At 54.7% G+C, this 23,630-nt stretch overlaps 1 protein-coding gene across 2 annotated transcripts in view; it reads right to left on the reverse strand.

Moving 5' to 3' along the window:
* PRKCB (protein kinase C beta) overlaps positions 1-23,630 on the reverse strand; it is an 88,831-nt gene that overhangs the window by 19,044 nt on the left and 46,157 nt on the right. For both annotated transcript variants that reach the window (XM_062503246.1, XM_062503244.1), the window contains exons 4-12: positions 23,459-23,570; positions 22,159-22,287; positions 14,022-14,178; positions 13,524-13,658; positions 11,579-11,675; positions 9,567-9,713; positions 4,553-4,726; positions 876-967; positions 74-136 (exon numbers count right to left, since the gene is read on the reverse strand). In XM_062503246.1, the coding sequence (XP_062359230.1) occupies positions 74-136; positions 876-967; positions 4,553-4,726; positions 9,567-9,713; positions 11,579-11,675; positions 13,524-13,658; positions 14,022-14,178; positions 22,159-22,287; positions 23,459-23,570 (1,106 nt within the window). The remainder of the gene's footprint in view (positions 1-73; positions 137-875; positions 968-4,552; positions 4,727-9,566; positions 9,714-11,578; positions 11,676-13,523; positions 13,659-14,021; positions 14,179-22,158; positions 22,288-23,458; positions 23,571-23,630) is intronic.

The following is a 23,630-nucleotide window of genomic DNA, read 5'->3' on the forward strand; positions in this document are numbered from 1 at the left end:
AGCTCAGGGGAAGGCAGGGAGGAGGAGGAGAAGGAGGAGCAGGAGCAGGAGCAGGAGGAACCCGCTCACCTACCGATAAATGATGCCTTTGCTCTGCAGGAAGAAGAGCCCGATGGCAATTTCTGCTGCGTAGAATCTGAAAGAGGAGGTTTAAAAGGAATTACAGGAGATAAATGAAAACCTTCCTGATCAGATGGCAGCAAAGGAGACGCGTCAGGCAGATGTGACCAGAGGACAAGGCAGAGAAATTCCAGAGCAGGATCACACGAGGATGACCCGAGGCAGCCTGAGCTCACACCGGGCAGTGATGCCACCAGGCTGCTGGGGGCTGTCACTTGTGGTTACACAAATTAAGCAAGAGCTGGATCCAGGGCTGCTCCTCATGCTGGCAGTGCAGCTGGGAAAGTCATCCCTGCTCCCGGAGCCACGGGCACTGTGGGACCAGCACTGCCTTTTGGGAATATTCCAGGTCTCAGGAGACTCTGCCAGACACAAGACCCTGGTTCAGACCACCAGGCTCAGCGTTTGTGGGTTTTCTGTGAGCATCTGGAGGCTGTCAGCAACAGGAGCCAAAGCCCCCCACTTAACTCTAGGGTTGGCCACCCTGGCAGAGGAGCCAAACCCCAACCTCCCTGCCCTGTGCCTTTATGTACCTAAATTTACCTCCTTAGCTCAATTAATGACAAGTACAACGCACCCCAAGGGTGAGGTGGAGGCACCAGCTTCCTTAAAATGGCAAAGAGTTCTGTATCTTCCCATTCCTGATTCCTGCCCAGGAGCTGCACTGCAAAGTCTGTGCCTTGGACTCTGTTTCCAGCCCCATGGCACAGATACATCCCATAACCACCCCACAGGTGCCAAACCACTGCACTTACACAGCATGGGGCTCCTTGAACCTCCCAACCTGCTGGATCTGGTACATCAGGTCCCCACCATTCACATATTCCATCACAAAATATAAGCGATCCTGAAGGAAAAAAACAAAAACAAAAAAAGTCCCCAAGCAATTAGCAGCAGGATTATCAGAGCAGGGAATCTGCAGGGGTCAGAAACAGAAATCAAGGTGACTGGCAGCTGCAATCTGTAATTCCAGGGAAATACACTCATCATCCCTGTCCTCCCCACGGGCTGCAGGGCTCCTGTTCATACAGAGCCATGAGTACAAATTCCTTGGGAATGCTCAGGGCTGGAGCTCTGCCTCTCTGCAGTCAGATCCACTGGAGAAGGCAAGTGGAGGAACCCCTAAACCAGAGGTTTGGCACTTCCCAGGAATGCATTTCTTGACAGAAGCCATTTCCAGAGTGTTCTGCCGGTCCTTGCTGGCATTTCCCCAGGCTTCAGTCAAGGGATGCACAGGAGATATGAGCAGCTCCCATGGGGACCAAACACCAGGTGGGATGGGTGCCACTCCCAGGAGGGATGGGTGACCCTGTGTGGGGGTGCTCCGGCCTGCAGGGGACCCCTGGTCAAGCCGGGGAGGCAGGAGGGGCTGCACCCCTCTCCCCACTCCCAGCCTGGTCTGAGGGGTCACTCTGGTCCTGTTCACAGGGGGTTAAGGGAGCCCAGAGGAGCCATGGAGCTGCTCTGAGGGCTGAAGCCCCTCTGGAGCCAGCCTAGGAGAGCTGGGAATGTTCACTTGGACAAGAGAAGGCTCCAGGGAGAACTCAGAGCCCCTTCCAGTGCCTACAGGGGCTCCAGGAGAGCTGGAGAGGGACAGGAGACAAAGACCTGCAGTGACAACCCTGGGCTGCCCCATCCCACCCATAGAAGGAAGGAAGGAAGGAAGGACACAGAGGCTGGAGCACTGCAGGAGCTGCAGGTTGGCAGCATTACATAATAATAAAAACAATTCCCATTGCTCATTTCCTCCTTAGATAAGCCTTGCCCTGCTTTTCAGACAGAAAGGACAGGGAGCCCACAAGAGATGCAGCTGGAGCACTGCCATGACCAGGGCTGGGCAGGAACTGGGGTTCAGCACCCACGGGGCACTGCCCAGCCTGGCAATGCCCATCCAGAGGAGCCCCCCACAGCCCCCAGCCATGGGGCAGCCCCAGGGGATGGAACACAGCAGCAGAGGGGCAACGGTGTAAAACACGTGGCACTGATGGGATGGAGCAGGGAATTTGGCTTTTCAGCTGCCTGGGGATTCGGGAGCACCCCCTGTGTGAAGGACAGCCCTGGCAGGGGCTGGCCATGTGCAGCAATGTCACCTTGAGCAGCCACTGCCACGGCTGGGCTGCAGCTGCCTCCTAAATATATCGATCTGCTTCTGGGAGCAAGAATATTAAAGAGACGGGCTCTTGAAACAGAGAGAGCCAGCTGAGCTCTAAAAGCAGGAGCTGAACTCTCCTCCTTTGGGTGGGGAAGGAGAGCTGGTGCTCCAGGGGAAGCAGCTCAGTGACTAAAGCAGGCAGATGGCAGGGCTGCCCACGGGCACGGAGGGATGGGCACACAGAGCTGGCCTGGCTCCTGGCAGTGCCACCAAGGATGGGCACACAGAGCTGGCCTGGCTCCTGGCAGTGCCACCAAGGATGGGCACACAGAGCTGGCCTGGCTCCTGGCAGTGCCACCAAGGATGGGCACACAGAGCTGGCCTGGCTCCTGGCAGTGCCACCAAGGATGGGCACACAGAGCTGGCCTGGCTCCTGGCAGTGCCACCAAGGATGGGCACACAGAGCTGGCCTGGCTCCTGGCAGTGCCACCAAGGATGGGCACACAGAGCTGGCCTGGCTCCTGGCAGTGCCACCAAGGATGGGCACACAGAGCTGGCCTGGCTCCTGGCAGTGCCACCAAGGATGGGCAGTGTCTGGCCAAGTCTGGATCACCCAAACCCACGGAGCAGCAGCACAGCAGGGAGATGTGGATGCACTCCAGAGCCTGGCATGGAGCTGGTGGCACTGCCCCTTCCCTGGGTGCCACTTCCAGGGCTAATTAACTGCTCCATCCCCTGCTAATTAACTGCTCCATCCCCTGCTAATTAACTGCTCCATCCCCTGCCCGACTGCACTCTGGGAGCAAGAGGCAGAGCTAGGACACCAGGACATGCTCCCCATCCACACCTCACTGGATACTGGGGAGAAATCCTTCCCTGGTAGGGTGGGCAGCCCTGGCACAGGGTGCCACAGCAGCTGTGGCTGCCCCTGGATCCCTGGCAGTGCCCAAGGCCAGGTTGGACCAGGCTCGGAGCACCCTGGACTAGTGGAATTTGTCCCTGCCCATGGGATGATCTTCAAGGTCCTTTCCAAGCCAAACCATTCCAGGATTCTGTGATTTATCATCTCAGTGATTCTGTGATTTATCATCTCAGTGTGGCTGTGGCTGCTGTGCCCCAGAGGTCACAGCAGAGGCACCTGGGGACACCCAGCTCACCCCAGCTCACCCCTATCCCAGAGCCCAGGCTCTGACCTGGGACCTTTCAGAGCAGAGCACCCCAGATCCCCCAGCACAGGCACCTCTCACCCTCCAGCCCCAGGCAGGAGCTCTCTCCTTGCTCATCTTCCCCCTTTCTTTAAAACACAGATTTAGGGCTTTTCTCTCTCCCGAAGCTGCTGAGCCAACAGCCCCGGTGGAGAATTGTGCTCTGGACTGTGCTCCCAGAAATCAAAGTGCTTTGTGCCAGCATTTGATAATACACCCTGCTATACATTTTGATTACATTACAAATACGATTACTATTAAGATACTATAGGTCTGCCAGGAATAATCCTGCTCTGACTCACTTCAGATGCCAGGGAGATGCTGTGTGAAATAGCTGCTCCTGCCACATCCTGATTGCTGTGCTGCAAAGCCGGGCCACAGGCTTTAAATACACTCAATGTGTTTGGTAAATGAAATTTCTGGGATAATATTAAAATGTAATCCTCCTGGAAAGCATTGTTACCGTTCTAAAGGACTCTGCTGATTCCCACTGATGTGTACCTGGACATTCTCATTCACAGGCTGCTCGAGGGCAGGGCAGGGATTGTGCTAAAGGTCCCTCATCCCCCTCTCCACTCCTGACTCATACAAACCCAATCACACAGCCATGGAAAAGTGGATTTCCTGAACGTTGGATTAGGTTCGTCCCTTTGCTCAGGGCTTTGATCAGAGGAATGAGTCCTGGGAAAAGGTGCAGCACTTTGCTCTTGAACCACAAGGGATGTTGTGGGCTGGGGGGACCTGAGGGGCTGGGAAATCACCTCCAGTGCCACCAGCAGCTCCCTGCTGAGCACATCTCAGGCTGCAGCTATTGTGCATTCCACTTCCATGTCACACACCCACACTTTGGTCCTGGAGGAACTTTTGCCAGCGAACTGGGAAGGTGTGAGGCTGCCAAGGCAGAGAGTACACAGTTGCTTTGGCAAGTGCAGTGATGTACAGAGAACATAAAATCCTGGCACGGGTTGGGTCGGAAGGGACCTTAAAGCTCATCCAGTGCCACCCCCTGCCATGGCAGGGACAGCTCCCACCATCCCAGGCCGCTCCAAGCCCTGATGTCCAGCCCTGGGACACCATTCCACCCAGTCCACCAGCCCCTTGGTGGGCACCAGCTGTGGCACCCACCAGCTCTTACCATGGTCTGAAAGCAGGAGTGGAGCTGGGTCAGGAAGGGAGGCTTCCCAGAGAGAGCCAGGACTCGCTTTTCCACCATGGTGCACTCCACATCATCATCCTGGATCACCACATCCTTCTTCAGGATCTTCACAGCATAGAGCTCATCCGTGCCCTTCCTCTCTGCCAGCATCACCTGCACGAGGGACAGCGAGGGCGTGGGACTGGGGGAAGGTGTGGGACTGGGGGAAGGTGTGGGATCAGGGGAATGTGAGGGACTGGGGGAAGGTGTGGGATCAGGGGAAGGTGTGGGACTGGGGGAATGTGTGGGACTGGGGGAAGGTGTGGGACTGGGGGAAGGTGTGGGATCAGGGGAATGTGAGGGACTGGGGGAAGGTGTGGGACTGGGGGAAGGTGTGGGACTGGGGGAAGGTGTGGGACTGGGGGAACGTGTGGGATCAGGGGAAGGTGTGGGATCAGGGGAAGGTGTGGGACTGGGGGAAGGTGTGGGACTGGGGGAAGGTGTGGGATCAGGGGAAGGTGTGGGATCAGGGGAAGGTGTGGACCTGCAGTGTCCTGAGCTGAAACAGGCACAGCTGGTGGCTCGCTGTCCTGTGGCTCCCCTGAGGAGAGCTGCAGGTGCCAAACCACAGAAAGCTGCCAGGGCTATTCCCAAAAGCATTTAGGAACTCTAAGGAGTGACACGTCTCCTCCCTCTCCACCTCACTGCCTCGTGGAGCCCAGCACGAGGGGTTTGTTTGATGATACCTGAGCCCAGCTCAGCCTCCAGCACCCCTCACCCCTGGGTCACAGCCTGGTTTGGCACCCTTGGGGTGTCACCAGCACTGGGGGAGGTGTCACAGAGTCCATCAGAGGATGAACACAAAGTCCATCAAATTACAAGGGGGTAAATATTTAAAGTGGAAAAGAGTTAGTCTCTAGTGAACAGTAAGAAGAAACCCACATGATTTTCTCTGCCTCACCCCCTCCCTCCACAGCAGTGAGCAAACCCCAGCACGTGCTGGTTCACCACCCAGCCAAGGCCCCCTCTCAGCCAGGAGAATCCATCCAACCTCCCATTTCCAACTAGTCCCACCCATTTGCAGGTTTATTTATTGCAGTAAATGGGATTCACTGCTCCTGCTGGTGCAAATCCCTCGGGTTAATCCCATCAGCCCAGCCAGGGTCCCCTGCCTGACCCTCCACGCTCCATCAGCCTAAGCTGCTCCTTGTGCTGCCAGCAAATAAAGTGACTCTGAAACCTCACTTGGGTTCCTGCTTTCCCTCTCGCCCTCTCTCATCGCCTCAGATTGGAGCTCTGGGTGGAAATGAATTGATTTTCATTTGAAGCAGTTGGCAGAAATCCTCCAGTCGTATCAGGAACAGCAGCTCGGGGGTTTGCGAGATAAATTATGGGAAGTCAACGTGGATAGGGTGGAACTGGAACGTGCTTTGGGCAGGGGCAGTGGACACGTGGAGGGGGCTCAGGGTGACTTTAGAGACACCAAGGACAGCAGAATTAACCCTCTCATGTTCCAGCCCTCCTGTGTTCCACGGGCTGCCTGGGGCAGTGGGGGATTTCACAACGAGTAGATGTGGCACTTGGGGACAGGGGGTAGTGGTGGCAGGTTTGTGCCAGGGACTCTGGGATGGGATTTATTCACTCACGGATCCTTGAGGAACATTGGGAGCCCAGAGCAGCTCGTTGTGAGGCTGGGAGGGAACCCAGCAAGGCACAGGCACTGGGACCAGCTGTGGCTGCCCCTGCATCCCTGCAAGTGCCCCAGGCCAGGCTGGAGCAGCCTGGGACAGTAGAAGGTGTCCCTGCCATGGCAGGGTGGTACTGGGTGATCTTTAAAGTCTTTTCCAGCCCCAGGCATTCCCTGCTTCTGTGCCAGGGCAGCAGACACAGCTGCCTCACACAGTGTCTGCACCTCTGTCCTCCCCCGTGGCTCTGCCCAAACAGAGCTGGTTTGGTTCACTGCCTCCATTTATCACCATTTTACACAAGATGAGCTTTACAAGGCACCACGCACAGGTGCTAAAACCAGAGCTCACTTTTAGGTGATAAAAGCAGAAGTGCTTTGGCTGCTCAAAATTGGTGGAAAGGAAGTAGTAATTATTCTGAGGGAAAATTAAACCTGTTACCTGAGTGTTAGAGCATTCTATACAATCTCAGTTATATACAGAGCTGCCTTGCCATCCACAGCCCTCTCAGAGGAAAGTTAACTAAAGCAGGGAGCCTCTGAGCCTGGCATCTGCTTCTGCCCTGGAGGAGGGACCTTGCTGAGGACGTGGCTCCCACTCCCCTCTGCAGTGCAGAGCTTGGCTGGGGTACCCCAAAAAAGCAAAAACTGCTCGAGGTGAATGGGTCATGAAGCAGCTTCCCAGTGACAGGACAGCCCTGAACTGAGCCAGGATCTAAACTGAGCCAGCCCTGCTCCCTGGCGTAGGAAAGGCAAAAGGAGTTTCCAGCTGCTGAGATCCAGCTGGGGGACACACAGGGAATGGCCAGGTGTGAAGGGTGTGCCCAGGAAACCACCCACTGCTGCACTCCTGAGGCACGTCTGGGCTGGATTCCCCTCTCCTGTATTACAGAATCCCAGAACCAGTGAGGTTGGAAAAGGCCTCCAAGACCATCGAGTCCCACCTGTACCAAATCCCCGCCTTGTCCCCAGCCCAGAGCACTGAGTGCCACCTCCAGTCCTTCCTTGGACACCTCCAGGGATGGACACTCCAAACCGCCCTGGGCAGCCCCTTCCTGACCACCCTTTCCAGGAAGAAATTCCTCCTGCTATCTTCCTGATAGCAGAAGGTGCTCAGATACCAAAGATCCAAACAGCCAAGGGCCCCTGGCACAGCCCAGAGCCCAGGATGGGGATGGGTGGCAGGGGGAGCAGGGACCCAGCCCATGCCCTGCCCTCTGCCACGTTTCACACCCAGAGCAGAGCACTTCACAGCTTGAAGGTTATCACAGCCCAGCAGAACTCTCCCAGCTCACTGGAACCCAGAACTGCAGCGGCCAAAGGCTCCGCCCTGCTCAGCAAACAACACAAACCCCAAAAAGCCTGACAGCTCGAGAGCACGACAGATTGATTAGCTGCAAAAACATGAGCAAGCCACCTAATTCCACTTTCCTCTATTTATAATACAGCAAAGCAAACCCAGGGTGGGCTGTGCCAAGCACTGCCTCCCTCTGTGGGAGCATCTCCCTGCCCGTGCCAGCCCCGTGGAGCTGCCACCAGCCACAGTCCTGGGCAGCCCACAGGGACCCCAGAGGGCCAGGGGCATCTGCGTCTTGGGGCTGAACATGCCAAGCCAGGACCACACACCCCCAAGCTCCTCTTTTCCAAACCAGATCCATTTTCCACCCCCTAAACCCGGCTGCCTGGCTCGGGGGATCTCCATCTGCCAGCACACTCGCTGGGAAGCAGATTGCAGTCTTTTTTAACTTTTTATTGGTGCAGAAAAAAAAGCTGATATTTAACTTGATTTATTCCTGTAATACAGAGTGTTTGTTTGGGAATGCTCCAGCATAAGAACTGGAGATATTCTGAACACAGAGAAAGCAAGTTTGTCAAACTGCACCAAGGCCAACATGTTGGTATTCCTGACCCTGGAGACCCAAATGCGGAGAGAGAAAAGTACTGAGCAGTAAATCTGAGGTCCCGATGCCAAAGGGTTAATAGGGACAGACAGAGGCTCACTAAAACAGTGGGACTGCAGCCCAGGAGCTCTCCCAGGCAGCAGGGACTGGCAGGAGGCAGGCTGGCAGCAGGCAGCCAGGCACAGGAGCAGGTGCCAGCCTTGCAGAGGGAAGGACACGGTGCCAGCCTCGGAGAAGGATGGCAGCGCCATGGACACAACCAGCTGCTGGCCACGCCGGGGGCCGGGGAGCTGGGCTGTTCTCCCTGCTCCAGGCACCTCTGCCTGGCTCCTCCCCAACACCTGGCACCTCTGGATGCACAGGAGGGGGGGCAGTGGCACCTGGGTGTCCCCGTGCCGGGATGCCGGGGCAGCAGGGATGCCTGGGGAAATGCAGGCACACGTGAGGGCGAGGCTGCATCTACCCGGAGAAACCAACGGGCTGTTTTAATTAGCGCTAATTAGCATATTTATAACATTCTGTTCCAGGGAACAGTTTCTGTCACACATTCCCTTATATAAGCCAGAGCCGACTGAGGAGTTTGCTAATGTTTCTCAAATTGAAGGGAAGAAGGCGGCGGGGGACACGGCACAGCAGAGTCTGCAGCTGCCAGGCACTGGGTTTGGAGGGGGTGAGGTGCTGGGAGGGAGGGGACAGGGGACATCTCCGTGTGACAGCAGCGCGGGGCTTTCCTGCAGCCCAGGATGCCAACCCAGAGCAAAGGGGCACCACGCCGAGCTCAGGGCTGATGCTCTGGGGGCTGGGCACCATCAGGACCTTCCCATTCCCTGCCTGTCACAAATGCTGCCATGGATCTCGGCGCTCTGCCCCTCTGGAGAGGGAGAAAACGCCCACAGAGAAGCGGAGACCTCCCAAAGCCCCAATGCCAGCGGAAGGATGGGAAGGGAGGGATGCTCCTGCTGCACCTTCGTGCTCATCCCTGCACACCCTCCTCATCTCTGCTACCTGCCCGAGGAATGAGCCTGCAGGCACAGCAATATTCCCTGCAATTAAGGCAATTCACTAATGAGAGTGGAGCCATCACACCAGCAAACACTGCACCCACCTCCCTCAGAGCCCCAGCGTGCCCTGGAGCACCGGGATCCCCCATGGAAACCAAGAGAGTTGGCAAGACCCCAAGAAAAAAATGAAGGCTCCAAGTCACATAATTACCAGGAGAATGAAATTCTGTTACTGCTCACAACCGGTCTGGGAAGTTAATTAAAATGTTCCCATATATTTGTAATTATTAGAGAATAAGAAAAACCCCAACCAAATAAAAAAGAGCTTTGAAGACACAGCTCATCCCCTGCTGCCCAAAAGGATGGATTTTGTGGCGGCCTCATCAGACATCTCTGTGTTCCCTGCTGTGACACAGGGGGAACCTCACCTTCCCAAAGCTTCCTTTCCCCAGCACCATCAGGAAGTTGAAATCCGAGAGTTTCATCCGGTCCCGGCTGCCGTTGTTGTCCAGTTTGGAAATGGCATTTCTGGTTTTCTCATCTGCAGCCTTGGAGCCGGTTCCAATCTTGGCTCTCTGCAAAGGCGGAGATGGGGCAGGGTGAAAGAGAAAACATGACTGAGAACAGCAGGGAGAACGGGCATTATAAACCCAGTGGGTGCTCCCAAAATCCCATCTCTGCAGCTCAAAAACCACCCCGAGCTTTGGGAGCCTTTTCCATGGGCGTGATGGGGACAGCCAAAAAAGCCAGGAAAGGCACTGGAGAAGTCACCAGCCCTCGCACGTGGCACTGCTCAGCTGCTTCCCAGTTAACTCTGCCAGAGCAACTGGGAATCACCTCTGCCCGTGCCAGCAGGACACAGCAGCCTGCCATGCTCCCCTGCACCATGTCCAGCTCATCCAAAGCACAGCAGAGACCTAAAGAAGCTCTTCTGGGGCAAAAACTGGCTTCTGTCTCTTACCTCACCAGAACGAGAAGGGGGAATTTAAATATATGAAGGTAAAACATGGGGCTTTTCATCCAGCTCCACATCCATTACTGCCCTCCATTTGAGATGTTCTGGGATTGTATCAGAGACTGGAGGAAGGCACCAATCCATTTGGAACAGTCCAGGACAGACAGACAGACAGACAGACAGACAGCCTCTCCTGCGCCCCCAGCTGCTCACTGAAACCCCAAACCCCATTTTTAAACCCAGCCCCCAGCAGTGCCTCCCCAGGCCAGGGCTGTGATGTGCTGATCCTCCTGTAAAAGCTCTCTCACAATTTATTCCCTTTTCATTCCAGCAAAGCGTGGCCGTGTGAGGCCTGTGCCGAGCTCAGCCGAGTGTGAAATTCCATTACCCTGATCCCGGAGGTTCAATCTGGCTGCTGCTGGCAGCCCCCCCAGCCCCTCACGGGCAATCTCGAGCCTTTGCTGCTGCTAATTGCTTCTCTCAAGGTTCTCCAGGCTGCAGAATTCCCCACTCAAGGTCACCTGCAGCACCTCTGAGCACCTGAACAGCTCCTGCACTGCAGACCCTAGGAATGGTTTCTGGGATTGTCACTCACACACCACTGGTGTGACCATGGCTGTGCCCTGGAATGTTCTGGGCTCCAGCACCTTCAACTCCTCACTCCAGCCCCAGCAGGAGCCATGGCCCTGCTGGAGGGGGATTCCATACCTGGGATACCTCAGCTGGAAGGGGATTCCATACCTGGGACACCTCAGCTGGAAGGGGATTCCATACCTGGGACACCTCAGCTGGAAGGGGATTCCATACCTGGGACACCTCAGCTGGAAGGGGATTCCGTACCTGGGACAGGGACTCCCTGCACACAGCAGGGTTAGGGGACAGCTGTGCTCAGGCACCTCTGGACAATGTTTGTTTTCTGATCTGGAGATAATTCACCATCTGGCTGCCCTGACCATTTTAACACCACTGGAACACCATGAAATACAATAAAAGACAGCTGTTAGTTCTGTACAGCCAAAAATTGTTTGTGGCCATCCACTGTATTAGAGCTGTCTTTCTTTGGATATTCAGGAAAGTTTTGTATAAATAAGATAATAAAGAAAAGAGAACAGGAGCTAACTCTGCAGACTCTGCTACAATTACAGAGTTCATGCTGGGAACCATAAGGGCAACTCTCTTATTTCTTATGGCTCATTGCATGTGAGTCTCCAGATGCATCACACTCATTCCCAGGGTTCTGTGGAGACTTCAGCTACACTGAAAAATGGCAAATTTCTGCTAATTCAGCAGCGTGTGGATCAATCATTCAGCAAGATCTTCCATGGTTTATTAAGTAGTAAATAGACATTTCTCCTTGGAGCCTCTCTGGGGAGCTGGACCCTGCCCCACGTTCCCTGCACTGCCAGGAAAGGGCTGGCAGGGAAAGCTCCTTGCTTGAGGGCAGGGCAGGCAAAAACCCTGGGAGTCCAAGAAAAATCAATTCACCTCAAATTTCTGCCTCAGCTCCTCGTTTCCTTCCTCTCCCTCGGGAGGCACCGGGACGTTGAAATACTCGCCCTCCTCCTGGCTGAGCAGCTTGAACCTGGAGGGACAGAGAGGGACAGTGGGACAGAGAGGGGACAGGGAGGGGACAGAGGGGGACAGGGAGGGACAAAGGGACAGGGAGAACACAGGTCAGGGGCTGCAGCAAGGCAGGACCCCACCTCTGCCCCAGCACAGCTCTGCTGTTCCAGGATCCTGGGGACCCTTCCCCATGTCAGGAGGGTCCCCAAACCATCCCCTTCAGCAAGCCCCAGACCCTCCCTGGCTGCAGGGACGATTTTGGGTCCCTTGCTGTCCTGGGGCCCCCCGAGCCTGGGGAGTGCACCCACTGCCCACTGTGCTGGGCACACAGAGCAATGGGGTCACTTCCAAATCAACCCTGACCCCAAACCCACAGACAAACTCGTGTTTCCCGTGACAGTCACGGGCACAGGCGTGGGCAAACCCCCTTCCATCAGCTGTCCCACGAGGACAGGACCTGGCACGTGCCAGTGCTGGGCTGGCACTGCTGACCCCGAGCACACAGACAGGATGCTCCTCCAAAGGAGCAGAAAAGCTTGCACAGCAATTATCAGAAATCATGGAAGTGCCACGCAGATCCCAGGAGTCTCACCCTGCTGGGGGAACAGCCCCAGGATGGATCCTGGGCTGGTGTTATCCCAGGGCTCCAGGAACAAAGGCACAGCACAGCACAGGCTCTGCCTTCCAGCTTGTTTTCTCCATTAACTGCACTTGTTTAGGTTTGAAATATGGATCAGAGCTCCCTCTCCTTCAGTTTACTCCAGCCAGCACTGTGACAAGGAAAATCACTTAGATCTCCACTGACATGATTTTTAAAAGGCTGGGAAGTGCTCAGGCTTTGGGCTGCATCAGGAGCTGGCTGGCAGTGTGTGGCACTCACACACCCTCACAGGTGACTGGGAATTTGGGCAAGGGAGAGCTCCCCCTGTCCCCATCAGGGCTGGCAGGTGAGGAGCACAATGCCACTGTGCTCACTGGGGACAGGGAGAGCAGAGGGAGCACCCAGGAGTGGCACAGTGGGCACCCAACCCACCTAATTCCTCCTCCTCCTCTCCATTCTCTGCTCTCAGGGAGACATGTCCAGCTTCCATGGTGGAAAAACCAGTCTGGGGCATCCACTCATCTTAATTACATGCAGGGTTTGGTTTCCAAAAGACTTTTAACATCCCTTTTCAATTATTACACTCGCTGTGGACAGGTAACACAGCTCTCAGGCACCAGTGCCTGGGGGAAAACCAGGGAAATAAGGCACCGTGTGTCCTGCTGGGGGAGATGAAATGGAAATGGAGAGACCCATCCAGGGCTGTTCCAGAGCTGCTGCGCTCATGGCTCGGTGGTAACGAGTGGCTGTAATTACACACAGCTCCCCTTGCTCTGAGCAGTGCCCCCGTGAGCTCAGCCAGCAGTCACAGCTCAGAGGGGTCCCCCCACCTCCCCTCGCAGCCCTGCTCCCCCACACGCCCCAGGAAGCCACAGTGTCCCTCCAGTACAGAAACAGAGGGGATCCAAGCAGAAGAATGCTGGAAAATGCCTGTGTGGAGATGCTGGCAGGCAGTGGCAGCTCCTCCCCAAGCCCCTGCAGCACCAGCCCTTCAGCCCTGGGTACCTGGGTGTGCCCTAGGAAACAACAGCCCCCAGGACCCCCATCCCGAGGCTGTGGGTGAGGTGACACCAAGCCAGTCAGCGCTGGACACTCGGACACTGCCCTGGCACCCCCGGGTGCCACACAGACACCCCCATGGCACCCCAGAGGTGGAGCAGCTGGAACAGGGGGCTGGAGCAGAGGGAAGCTGGCGAGGTCTGAGGGGCTGCCACGCTCCCTGGGCTGCTTTGTGTGCACGGTGTGGATAAAACAAAACCATCTCACCATCCATCCACGCCTGACTTCTGCAGCTCAGAGATCCCAAAGGACAAGGAGCCCATGAAATCGTTCCTGCTGGTCAGATCCCAGTCCCAGATCTCCACTGACAACCGCCTGTCTTTGTCTGCCTCCTTCAGCTGGCTGCAAGAGAGGAAGGGAGAAGGGATGTTTTTATCCTGGCAGCTGCTCCCACACCCCCGTGTCCCCCCTGCTCCACATGGATGCAAAGGGAAGGGATGGTCCTCAAGAATGGCCTTGATGGTCCTCAAGTCCTGCTCAGGTGTCCAGTATTGAATTTCCACATCCAACTCACACAGAGCTCCTGCCCTGAGCAGGGTCAGGGCAGAGGTTTGAGCGCTGCCGTGTCACAGAACAAAAAGAATCATTTTTCACTTGAATCAGCTCAATGCCTCTGAATAATTAAATCAGACCAAACAAAGTCACATTAATTCTTGGTGGTGAGAAAATTCACTTTAGAGATTTAAACATTTTCCTTGTACTTACAATTTAAATGTCTCGTTCCACTCAGGATTCAGGGAGCACTTGATAGTTTTGGTCTTCTGTTTGCTTTCGTTTTTGGGGTCAGGGATTAGTTTAAGCTTCACATAGGGATCTGACAAGCCATTGGGGTCCATAGGAACTAGGTTTTTAGCATCTCTTACTGGGGAAGAGAAAAAAGATTAAATTCAGTATTCCAGCTATAAAAATACCCAACAACTGACAACTTCCCTGTGTGCCAAGAGTAAGTGTGAAAATAGTGATTAAAAGCAGAATTAAACTGGATCTGTGCAGACATGGGCATTACATGAGGAACGACATAATTAACGCCGAGCAAACACAGCTCTCATGGATGGGGGAGGCTGCAGGGTCGACTCAGGAGATTATTTTTACTTTCTGACAGGCTGATTTGTTGTTTGCTCTCGGTTTTAAGCAGTTTAAAGCTGATTTGTTTCCTCTTGCCCCTTTGGGAAGAAGAATTGCACTGATTGGAGGGGGCCTGGGGATGGAGCTTCCCTCGAGGAGAGGGAAAAGCAGGGGTGGGGTGGGAGCAGGAACCCAAGGGCACCCCAGGCCGTGGCCCTGGGGGCTGGGGGATGCCCACAGGGCACCATCCCGTGCCTACTGGGCAGCATCACCCAGCTCTGGGGCCAGCATCTCCTCCGGGAAGCAGGAGCAGAGCGGGAAGAGCAAACCTGAGGTGACTCAGCTGCCTCTAATTGGATTGCAGCTTGGACAAATTAAATAAGGCCAGGCTGAGCCGAGTCTCTTCACCCAGATTAAGTCCAAAAGGGTCTGTCTGCCAGGAGAAGGAGCTCAACTTCCCCTTGGGCTGAGCAGAGATATCAGAGATGGGAAGAATGATGGGTCAGGGTGGAGCCCAGCCATAATCTGGGGAAAAACTGTTTGGAAAGGAGTCCAGAGCAGAGAAAGCCCCGTCCCCAGGTGTGCACAGAGCCCAGGGATCAGGCACAGGAGATCCTGTCATGCTGGGAACAGTCTGAAACCCCAGCAGGTCCCACCAGTAGCTCTGCTTTGGGGCTCAGGGGGGGCTCAGCTTCATCCCGTGTGCAGCACCACAGGATATCAGAAGGTACTTTCAGGGTCAGAAGAGTAAAACCAATTGCCCAGTTCTCAACTCACCAGTAAGGGATTTCTGATGAGGCTGAGAACTGGAGAGTTTTGAGGAGTGAATTAACTCCCCAAAATCTGCCATCTATTGCTGTCCTCCCGAAGCACTGCCCAATTCCCAGCTCCACGCAGCCAAAATTCACCTCTGCATTTATAAATGAGCTCATTTGTCACACTTGACAGGCCTGACAGCAGCTCGTGAGACAGGGAGAGGTGTGAGGCTGCTGGGAAGTGCCAGCTGCCCCATCCATCCGTCCATCCGTCCGTCCATCCATCATCCATCCATCATCCATCCATCCATCCATCCATCATCCATCCATCATCCATCCATCCATCCATCCATCATCCATCCATCCATCATCCATCATCCATCCATCCATCATCCATCTATCCATCATCCATCCATCATCCATCCATCCATCCATCCATCATCCATCCATCCATCCATCATCCATCCATCCATCATCCATCCATCCATCATCCATCATCCATCATCCATCCATCCATCATCCATCCATCCATCCATCATCCATCCATCCATCCATCCATCATCCATCCATCCATCCATCCATCATCCATCCATCCATCCATCCATCATCCATCCATCCATCATCCATCCATCCATCCATCCATCATCCATCCATCATCCATCCATCATCCATCCATCCATCCATCATCCATCCATCCATCCATCCATCCATCATCCATCCATCCATCATCCATCATCCATCCATCATCCATCCATCATCCATCCATCCATCCATCATCCATCCATCATCCATCCATCCATCCATCCATCATCCATCCATCCATCCATCCATCCATCATCCATCCATCATCCATCCATCCATCCATCCATCATCCATCCATCATCCATCCATCATCCATCCATCCATCCATCCATCATCCATCCATCCATCCATCCATCCATCATCCATCCATCCATCATCCATCATCCATCCATCATCCATCCATCATCCATCCATCCATCCATCCATCATCCATCCATCATCCATCCATCCATCCATCATCCATCCATCCATCATCCATCCATCATCCATCCATCATCCATCCATCCATCCATCATCCATCATCCATCCATCCATCATCCATCCATCCATCCATCATCCATCCATCCATCCATCATCCATCCATCCATCCATCCATCCATCCATCCATCCATCATCCATCCATCCATCATCCATCCATCATCCATCCATCCATCATCCATCCATCATCCATCCATCCATCATCCATCCATCCATCATCCATCCATCCATCCATCATCCATCCATCCATCCATCATCCATCCATCCATCATCCATCCATCCATCCATCATCCATCCATCCATCCATCATCCATCCATCATCCATCATCCATCCATCCATCCATCATCCATCCCTCTCCATCCATCCATCCATCCATCATCCATCCATCCATCCATCCATCCATCCATCCATCCATCCATCCATCATCCATCCATCCATCATCCATCATCCATCCATCATCCATCATCCATCCATCCATCATCCATCCATCCATCATCCATCCATCCATCCATCCCTCCATCATCCATCCATCCATCCATCCATCCATCCATCCATCCATCCATCCATCATCCATCCATCCATCCATCATCCATCCATCCATCCATCCATCATCCATCCATCCATCCATCCATCCATCCATCCATCATCCATCCATCATCCATCCATCCATCCATCCATCCATCTGTCTGTCCGTCTGTCCATCCCACAGTTCTGGGCTCCCCACAGCCCTGGGCAGAGGTGACTGCAGCAGCCCCAGCCCCTCCTGCCCCTTGGCAGTGGGGAGGGAATGACTTCATCCCTGACCCTGGCACCTCTCTGGGAATGCTGTCATGGAGTCATCGACTCCTCCAGCAGTTCGGGGTGGAAGGGATCTTAAAGCCCATCCAATGCCAGCGGTCTGGGGCTCCCTGTGCACCCCCAGAGCTGCCATGGCATGGGGAATGCTGCTCCCAGTGCCCTGCTGAGCCAGGGCCTCTCCACACCCCTCACCCCGAGCTCTTCCTGCCTCTAAATCACCTTCCTGGCTTTAAAATGATCATGAAAATGTGTTTTCAGTGCCCCTGCCCACCTGCAGCCCATGGCCAGGGACAGGAACGGGCACCCATGGAAACACCAGGGCAGGGGAGTGGGATGGTCCTCACTGCTGATCCCACCCTTCTCCTATGCCAGGGTGAGCAGGAACAGCCAAGGACTCCCCATGTGAGCAGCAGAATGAGCCCAGGGCTGGGAGAGCTACAGCTCTGGGCTGTCCCATGGCTCTGGGCTGTCCCAGGGCAGGTGTCCCCTCGCTGGGAGGAGATCCAGAACGATGTCACACCACAGAACGATGTCACACACAGCCAGCTCCGACTCTGCTCCGTGTCTCACTGTCCCAGCACCTCTGGAGACTCATGAACAACCCTCTGTTGTTTATCAGGCTGCCCTTTGCTTCTTTAAGGAACGGGAGAAGTCATTCCTGGCCCCCGCAGTTAATCAGTTTATACCCTGAGGCATGAGATTTGATTACCTCATGTTATTATCTCAGCGTGCAGACCTCCAAATTTCATTAATGGGAATAATTTTATCTATCCATTTTAAAAAACCAAAGTGCTTCTGCTTGACCTTAAGAAACTTCCTGACTTTTCAAGCAGAAATCAACAATTAAGTGAAGGAAAAATAAAAACCTGGAGCAGCACAGCAGCGATACCTCACGGCAGGGGAGATGAGCTCCTCGCCAACATTTATGGCATTTATTTGACAGTTAAATTTGATGTACAATAGTTTTATATCCCTCATATCCTGACAGTTTTGTGCATCGTTAAGAAGCAGTAACATCATTATTAACAGTGATGAGTATGAATATTATGATCCCATTTAAAGCAAGTCCTAAATCACTCTGGGTACCAAGTGTGGCCAAGGAGATGCCACTGTGGGCTTAGGTCATGGTCAGGATGAGATGCTGGCAAGTCCTGGACACTCTGGAGTGGGGGGTTCAGGGGGAGTGCTGGCACTGGGGACACTGCTCCAGTGCCACAAAAGGAGATGTCACCACTCCAGGCAGAGCTGGGTGGATGATATTTGAATAATTTATTCTGCAAAGTTTACAACAGCTTCTCAATAACAGTTCAGAAAACATCCCTGAATGACTCCAGGAGCTGTAACTGAGGAACTTGGGAAGGGATAGCCACATCTCCCATGGAAATGCGGGCAGCAACAGCAGTCTGCCACACGGCCAGGAGGGAGCACAGGGTCACGGCCAAGAGCTCACTGTGCCTCTGGGAGCAGGGCAAGGCCCTTCTCCAGCCCCCAGGCTTCCAAGGAAAGGCAAAATTCACACGCTGGATAAACAAACCCTAAAAAAGTGATTTCCTAAATCTGCCACATGGTGTTCCCTTTGATGGGAAAATAAAAAACCTGCAACAAAGCCACTGCTGCCCTACTCTCCAAGCACATCCTGCCCATTCTCTCTGAGACGCAGGACCACGGAGCCTGTCCTGCAGGGAGTTCTGCTTCCCACTGCCCTCCAAAGGAAAAGGCACTGGCACAGCTTGCCCAGTTGGAAACTGTGCCTGTCACAGCCCTGGAAGGGTTCAAGGGCTTGGAGCTGGATGGTCTTTAAAAAAAAAACCAAACATTCCAGGATTCTATGGATCTGCAAAAAACCCCTCCAAAGCCTGGGTCCCTGCAAGCTCAGAGCTCCACTCCTTCATCCCAGCCCATCACCTCTCCTGGCCCTGTATTCCACAGCTCTGGGATGGGATTTTGGAGAGGGGAGGGCTCTCAGGCTGAGCTGCAGCACTTATCTTCCTCTCTGCAACATCCCTGGGCAGGAGCAGCCCCATCCCAGCCAGCACCCAGCACTCCTTCACGAGTTAAAATATTTAATTATTGCTCTGATAAGAATCTATTTGCACATGCTCACACAATGGAAAAGGCACAGGACTCGTTATGGCTGCACCTGCCTGAGCCAGTGATTATTAATTAATGCACTTCCAGCTCGTTTATCCAATCAGCATAATTGCTTTCAGTTTTGGTCACTGTTTTCCATCATCAGGTGAGTAAATAGGGAAGGAAGGAAGGAAGGAAGAAAGAAAGAAAGAAAGAAAGAAAGAAAGGAAGGAAGGAAGGAAGAAAGAAACACAGAGCACCCTCAGCTCCACACACACCCCGACCCCACAGCACAAACCCTGCAGTTCTGCCTCTTCATCCCTTGTCCCTTAACCCCAGTGCTCCCGAGGGCACTGGGATGCTCTGACAGGACACAGGACAGGCACAGCTCCCACCAGGATGTGGTGGGCAGAGCTGGCTCTGGAGATGAGCCCTGCACAGAGCCCTGCACACAGCTCCCAGCCTGGAGCAGCCATGGCTTTAGTGCTCTCCCAGCCTTTCATTTCCCAGGCTCAGATATTCATGGCCCTTAATATGACAGGCTCAGCATAATCTGCACTGGAGCTTTGCTGTTACAGAAGCAGAACTGAGCAATGCCTCGGTGCCACATTAATTTGCTGTGATTTCCTACTTTATCCCACAGCCTTTTCCCACTAATAAGACACTTGATCAAAGCCCAGAGCAGGACAGGGGCTGTGCAGGTGTGTTTGCTCCTGTCCCACACCAGCTGGGCAATGCCCTTATGTCTGTCTCCTGCACCAGGGCCTCACATCCCACATTTCAAATACTGGGAAGGAATTCTTCCCTGGGAGGGTGGTGAGGTCCTGGCACACTTCCCTGGAAGTGTCCAAGGCCAGGCTGGACAGAGCTTGGAGCAACCTCGGACAGTCAAAAGTCTCCCTGCCCATGAGCTTCAGAAATGAATTTTAAGGTCCCTTCCAACCCAAACCATTCCAGGACTCAATGATCCTGTGAAAATCTGTGCTATCCATCGGGATGGAAAGGCTAGCTTTACAAAGAGAAGGGAAAAAACAGAGTAAGAGAAGGCAAAAGCACAGAGCTGAGGAGCATACAGCAAAGCCCTGTTCCATTTGTCAGCTCGAGAGGAAAATCCAAGTTGTCTGTGCCCGTGCTGCCGCCTGCAGGCACCAGCCCTGCCCTGCCCGCTCCTTCTCGCACTGCTGGGATGCTCCAGCCACGGCAAAGCTTCCGAAATTCCCGGCCGAGGGTCCCCCAGCTGCTGGGACAGTGAGAAGATCTCCCCCAGCAGCAGCAGCCCAGAGCAGCAGCACCAAAGCTGGGTCCCAGCCCTGCCAGGCTCTGGGGCTGCTCCATCCATCCATCCATCCATCCATCCATCCATCCATCCATCCATCCATCCATCCATCATCCATCCATCCATCCCTCTCCATCCATCCATCCATCCATCCCTCTCCATCCATCCATCCATCATCCATCCATCCATCCATCATCCATCCATCCATCCATCCATCCATCCATCCATCCATCCATCCATCCATCCCTCTCCATCCATCCATCCATCCATCCATCCATCCATCCATCCCTCTCCATCCATCCATCCATCCATCCATCCATCCATCCATCCATCCATCCATCCCTCTCCATCCATCCTGCCCTCCACAGAAATCCACCCCCCTGCCCACCCCACGCTGGAATTCCTGCAGAAAACATGGAAAGGGCATTTCCACATTCCAGAAAGAGCTCTGAGGGCCATCTGGGCTCCCCAGTGCCCAGTTCTCCTCTCCCAAAGCACTCCCACTCCTGGAGAGCTCTGCACGCTTCTCTTCCTTTCTGGAAAAGCCAACAGCTGACACATTTTCACCAACACCTCCAGAATGGGCCAGAAATAAAACAGCCTTTCAAAACCAGCTGAAGAAATAAAAATCCAGCTGCACAGAACTGGGCTGGGGGCTCCTCCCCTGCCTCTGGAGTGGTGGGAACACAGCACCAGGGAGCCTGGGGTGCCAGCAGGAGGGTGAGATCTGCACCCTGATGGCATCTGATGGAGGCTGGAGGGAATCACAGCATCTTTAGGGTTGGAAAAGACCTCCAAGATCACTAAGTTCAGCCTTCAGAAAGGTGCCTGGGAAGCAGGACTTCTGGAAACAGAGTTCTGCCTGCTTCACTGAGGCTCTCCTCTAAGGACAAATACAGCAAAAAAAAAAAAAAATCAATTATAAAGCCCTCCACAACTTTTTCCAATTCCTCATTAACATTTTCAACAACTTGTTGTTTTTTCTGGGAACACTCCTGATGGTTCTCCCGGGGAACAAGTGGAGGGGAGCACCACGAGAGCCAACCCCATCCCACGGAAACCAACCCTGGGGAAGTCACGGCTTCTCCAACAGTGACAGGATGTGGGGAAGCAGATTCCTGCGGGAGAGGCGGCCCAGGGTAGGGCGGGGGACGATGGAGAAGGATCCGGTGCTGCCACGGGTGTCCCAGCCCGGGGTCCCTGCCCACTCAGGGCACAGAGGGGGCACTTCACACCCCTGGCTTTGACTCATTTGGGAATAACCTCGACAGCTCGGCCGCCCCTGCAGAGCCACCACGCCTGGGGCTGCCTGGTCCCCCCATGTGGGCAGGAGCCTCCTTCCCAACCCAGCAGCAGCTCAGCCTGCAGCACACGAACGCACAGGGACTGCCACTGCTGGGCTCACAGGCAGCAATCCCTGCCCCTGATCCCGCTGGCACTGCTCCACCAGCCCCCAGAGCCACATCCTGGCCTGGTGTCCCCGTGCTGGGGACAAGAGGCTCCACTAGAACGTGGCTCAGTGTTTGGTGAGGTGCTTATAGGCGAATCATTGTCTTCTGGGAACCCCAAATCCAGGCGGCAAAAGCCTCTGGAGATGGGATAATCCTGTTCCCTGCCACCAACCACGCCCATCCCAGGGTCCTGCAGATGTTGAAGCCTCACATCACAAAAAAACCCCCCCACTTCGAGAAGTCTGCGACTGGAAATGCCACCAGTACACGAAGCCCTGGAGCCCCAGCGAGGCATGACAAGGCTCAGAGGCTGGCTGGGGCTCCCGGGCACCAGCAGCAGGCCCTGCAGCCCCTGGCACACACGTACCTACGACGGTGAGCACGTCCTTGTCGATGTCTGCCCTGATGTAGATGCGGCCCCGGCGCTCCGTGTGGTCCGTCCCGCACAGGCTGGGCACGTTCATCACGCAGCGCTTGTGCACGTTCATCATGCAGGCTGTGGGACAGCACGGGACATCAGCAGCCTGTCCCCTGCTGCCAGGGCTCTGAGGAGGGCACGGGGACAGCCTGCCCTGCTTTTAAACCAGGATGTTGTCAGGGACAGGGATAAACAGAGCAAAGGGATCTTCAAGGGCAGCCGGAGACTCCGCAGGGAATCGCAGCTCTGGGTGCTGCTCAGAGACCCCGGGGCTTTGGGTCCTTGTTAAACTGCTTGAGTTCTGCTGACTCATTAAAGTTCTCTTCCATCACCCCCAGGTGCTCAGCTGGATCCACCAGGAGCCAAAAAGGGGCATTGAAAATTACCTGTGCATCTGTATACACACAGAGAGGCACAAAGATCTATCTATCTACCTATCTAGATACATGTCTATGTATTTACATTTTAAAGCTGTTCACTTCCCCCTGGCAGGATTCCCAAGGTTCTGAGGAATGTGCTGTTCCCAGACAGCCAAGCTTCCCCATCCCTGAGCAAGGAGCAGCCACGCTCCATGCAGCGGCACATGCCGCATGTCCCAGTCCCCTTAAATAGGAACATACAGGATTAACTTGTGAAATTACTGATTCCATCGCTTCCCTCTGCTTCCACCCGCCGCGCTCTCCTCCCTGAGCAGCAACTCCCCCGGCGGCAGCGCTCGGCCACGGCCACAGGGTGTCACTCGGAGGCAGCGCTGCGGAGCGGGGCCGGCGCTGCAAGGATGCGGCGGGGGCACGAGAGGGGATGCAGGGGAGGGTGTGCAGGGAGGATCCTGCAAGGACACTGCAGGGGATGCTGCTCTGGGGAGTTTGGGGCGATGCTGCTGCCGTGGGGGATGTGGGGTTGTTGTACACAGGGATGTGGGGTTGTTGTACACAGGGATGCTGTACACAGGGATATGGGGTTGTTGTACACAGGGATGCTGTACACAGGGATGGGGGGATGCTGCTGCAGAGGGATGCAGGGAGGTTCTTCCCCCCAGCTCAACACCTTTCCCTCCCCTCTCCCTGCAGCAGCCCTGGGGACTCGCCCCGCTGGGTGAGGAGGTGCCCACTGGTGTCCCTTGGGCACTCAGAGCCCTGCAGCTCCACACTGCTGGCACAGGGCACAGGCTCTTGGCTGCAGCCCAGGACCCTGGGGTGCCTGAGCCCCCGGTGCTGCAGCCAGAGCCACCCTCCCATCAGCCACTTACTGTCACATTTCATCCCCTGGTGAATGAGCCCGTACAGCAACGACCCGCAGTGGTCACAGAAGGTGGGGCTGGAGTACGTGTGGATTTTAAATTTGTGTTTGCTCCGGGGATCCTGGGAAGAAAATAAAGGACAGAGATTATAAACTTGCATCAAATGTTGGCCAGGCAGCCC

The sequence above is a fragment of the Cinclus cinclus genome, chromosome 16 (assembly GCF_963662255.1).
Source record: "Cinclus cinclus chromosome 16, bCinCin1.1, whole genome shotgun sequence".
Classification (NCBI taxonomy): Eukaryota; Metazoa; Chordata; class Aves; order Passeriformes; family Cinclidae; genus Cinclus; species Cinclus cinclus.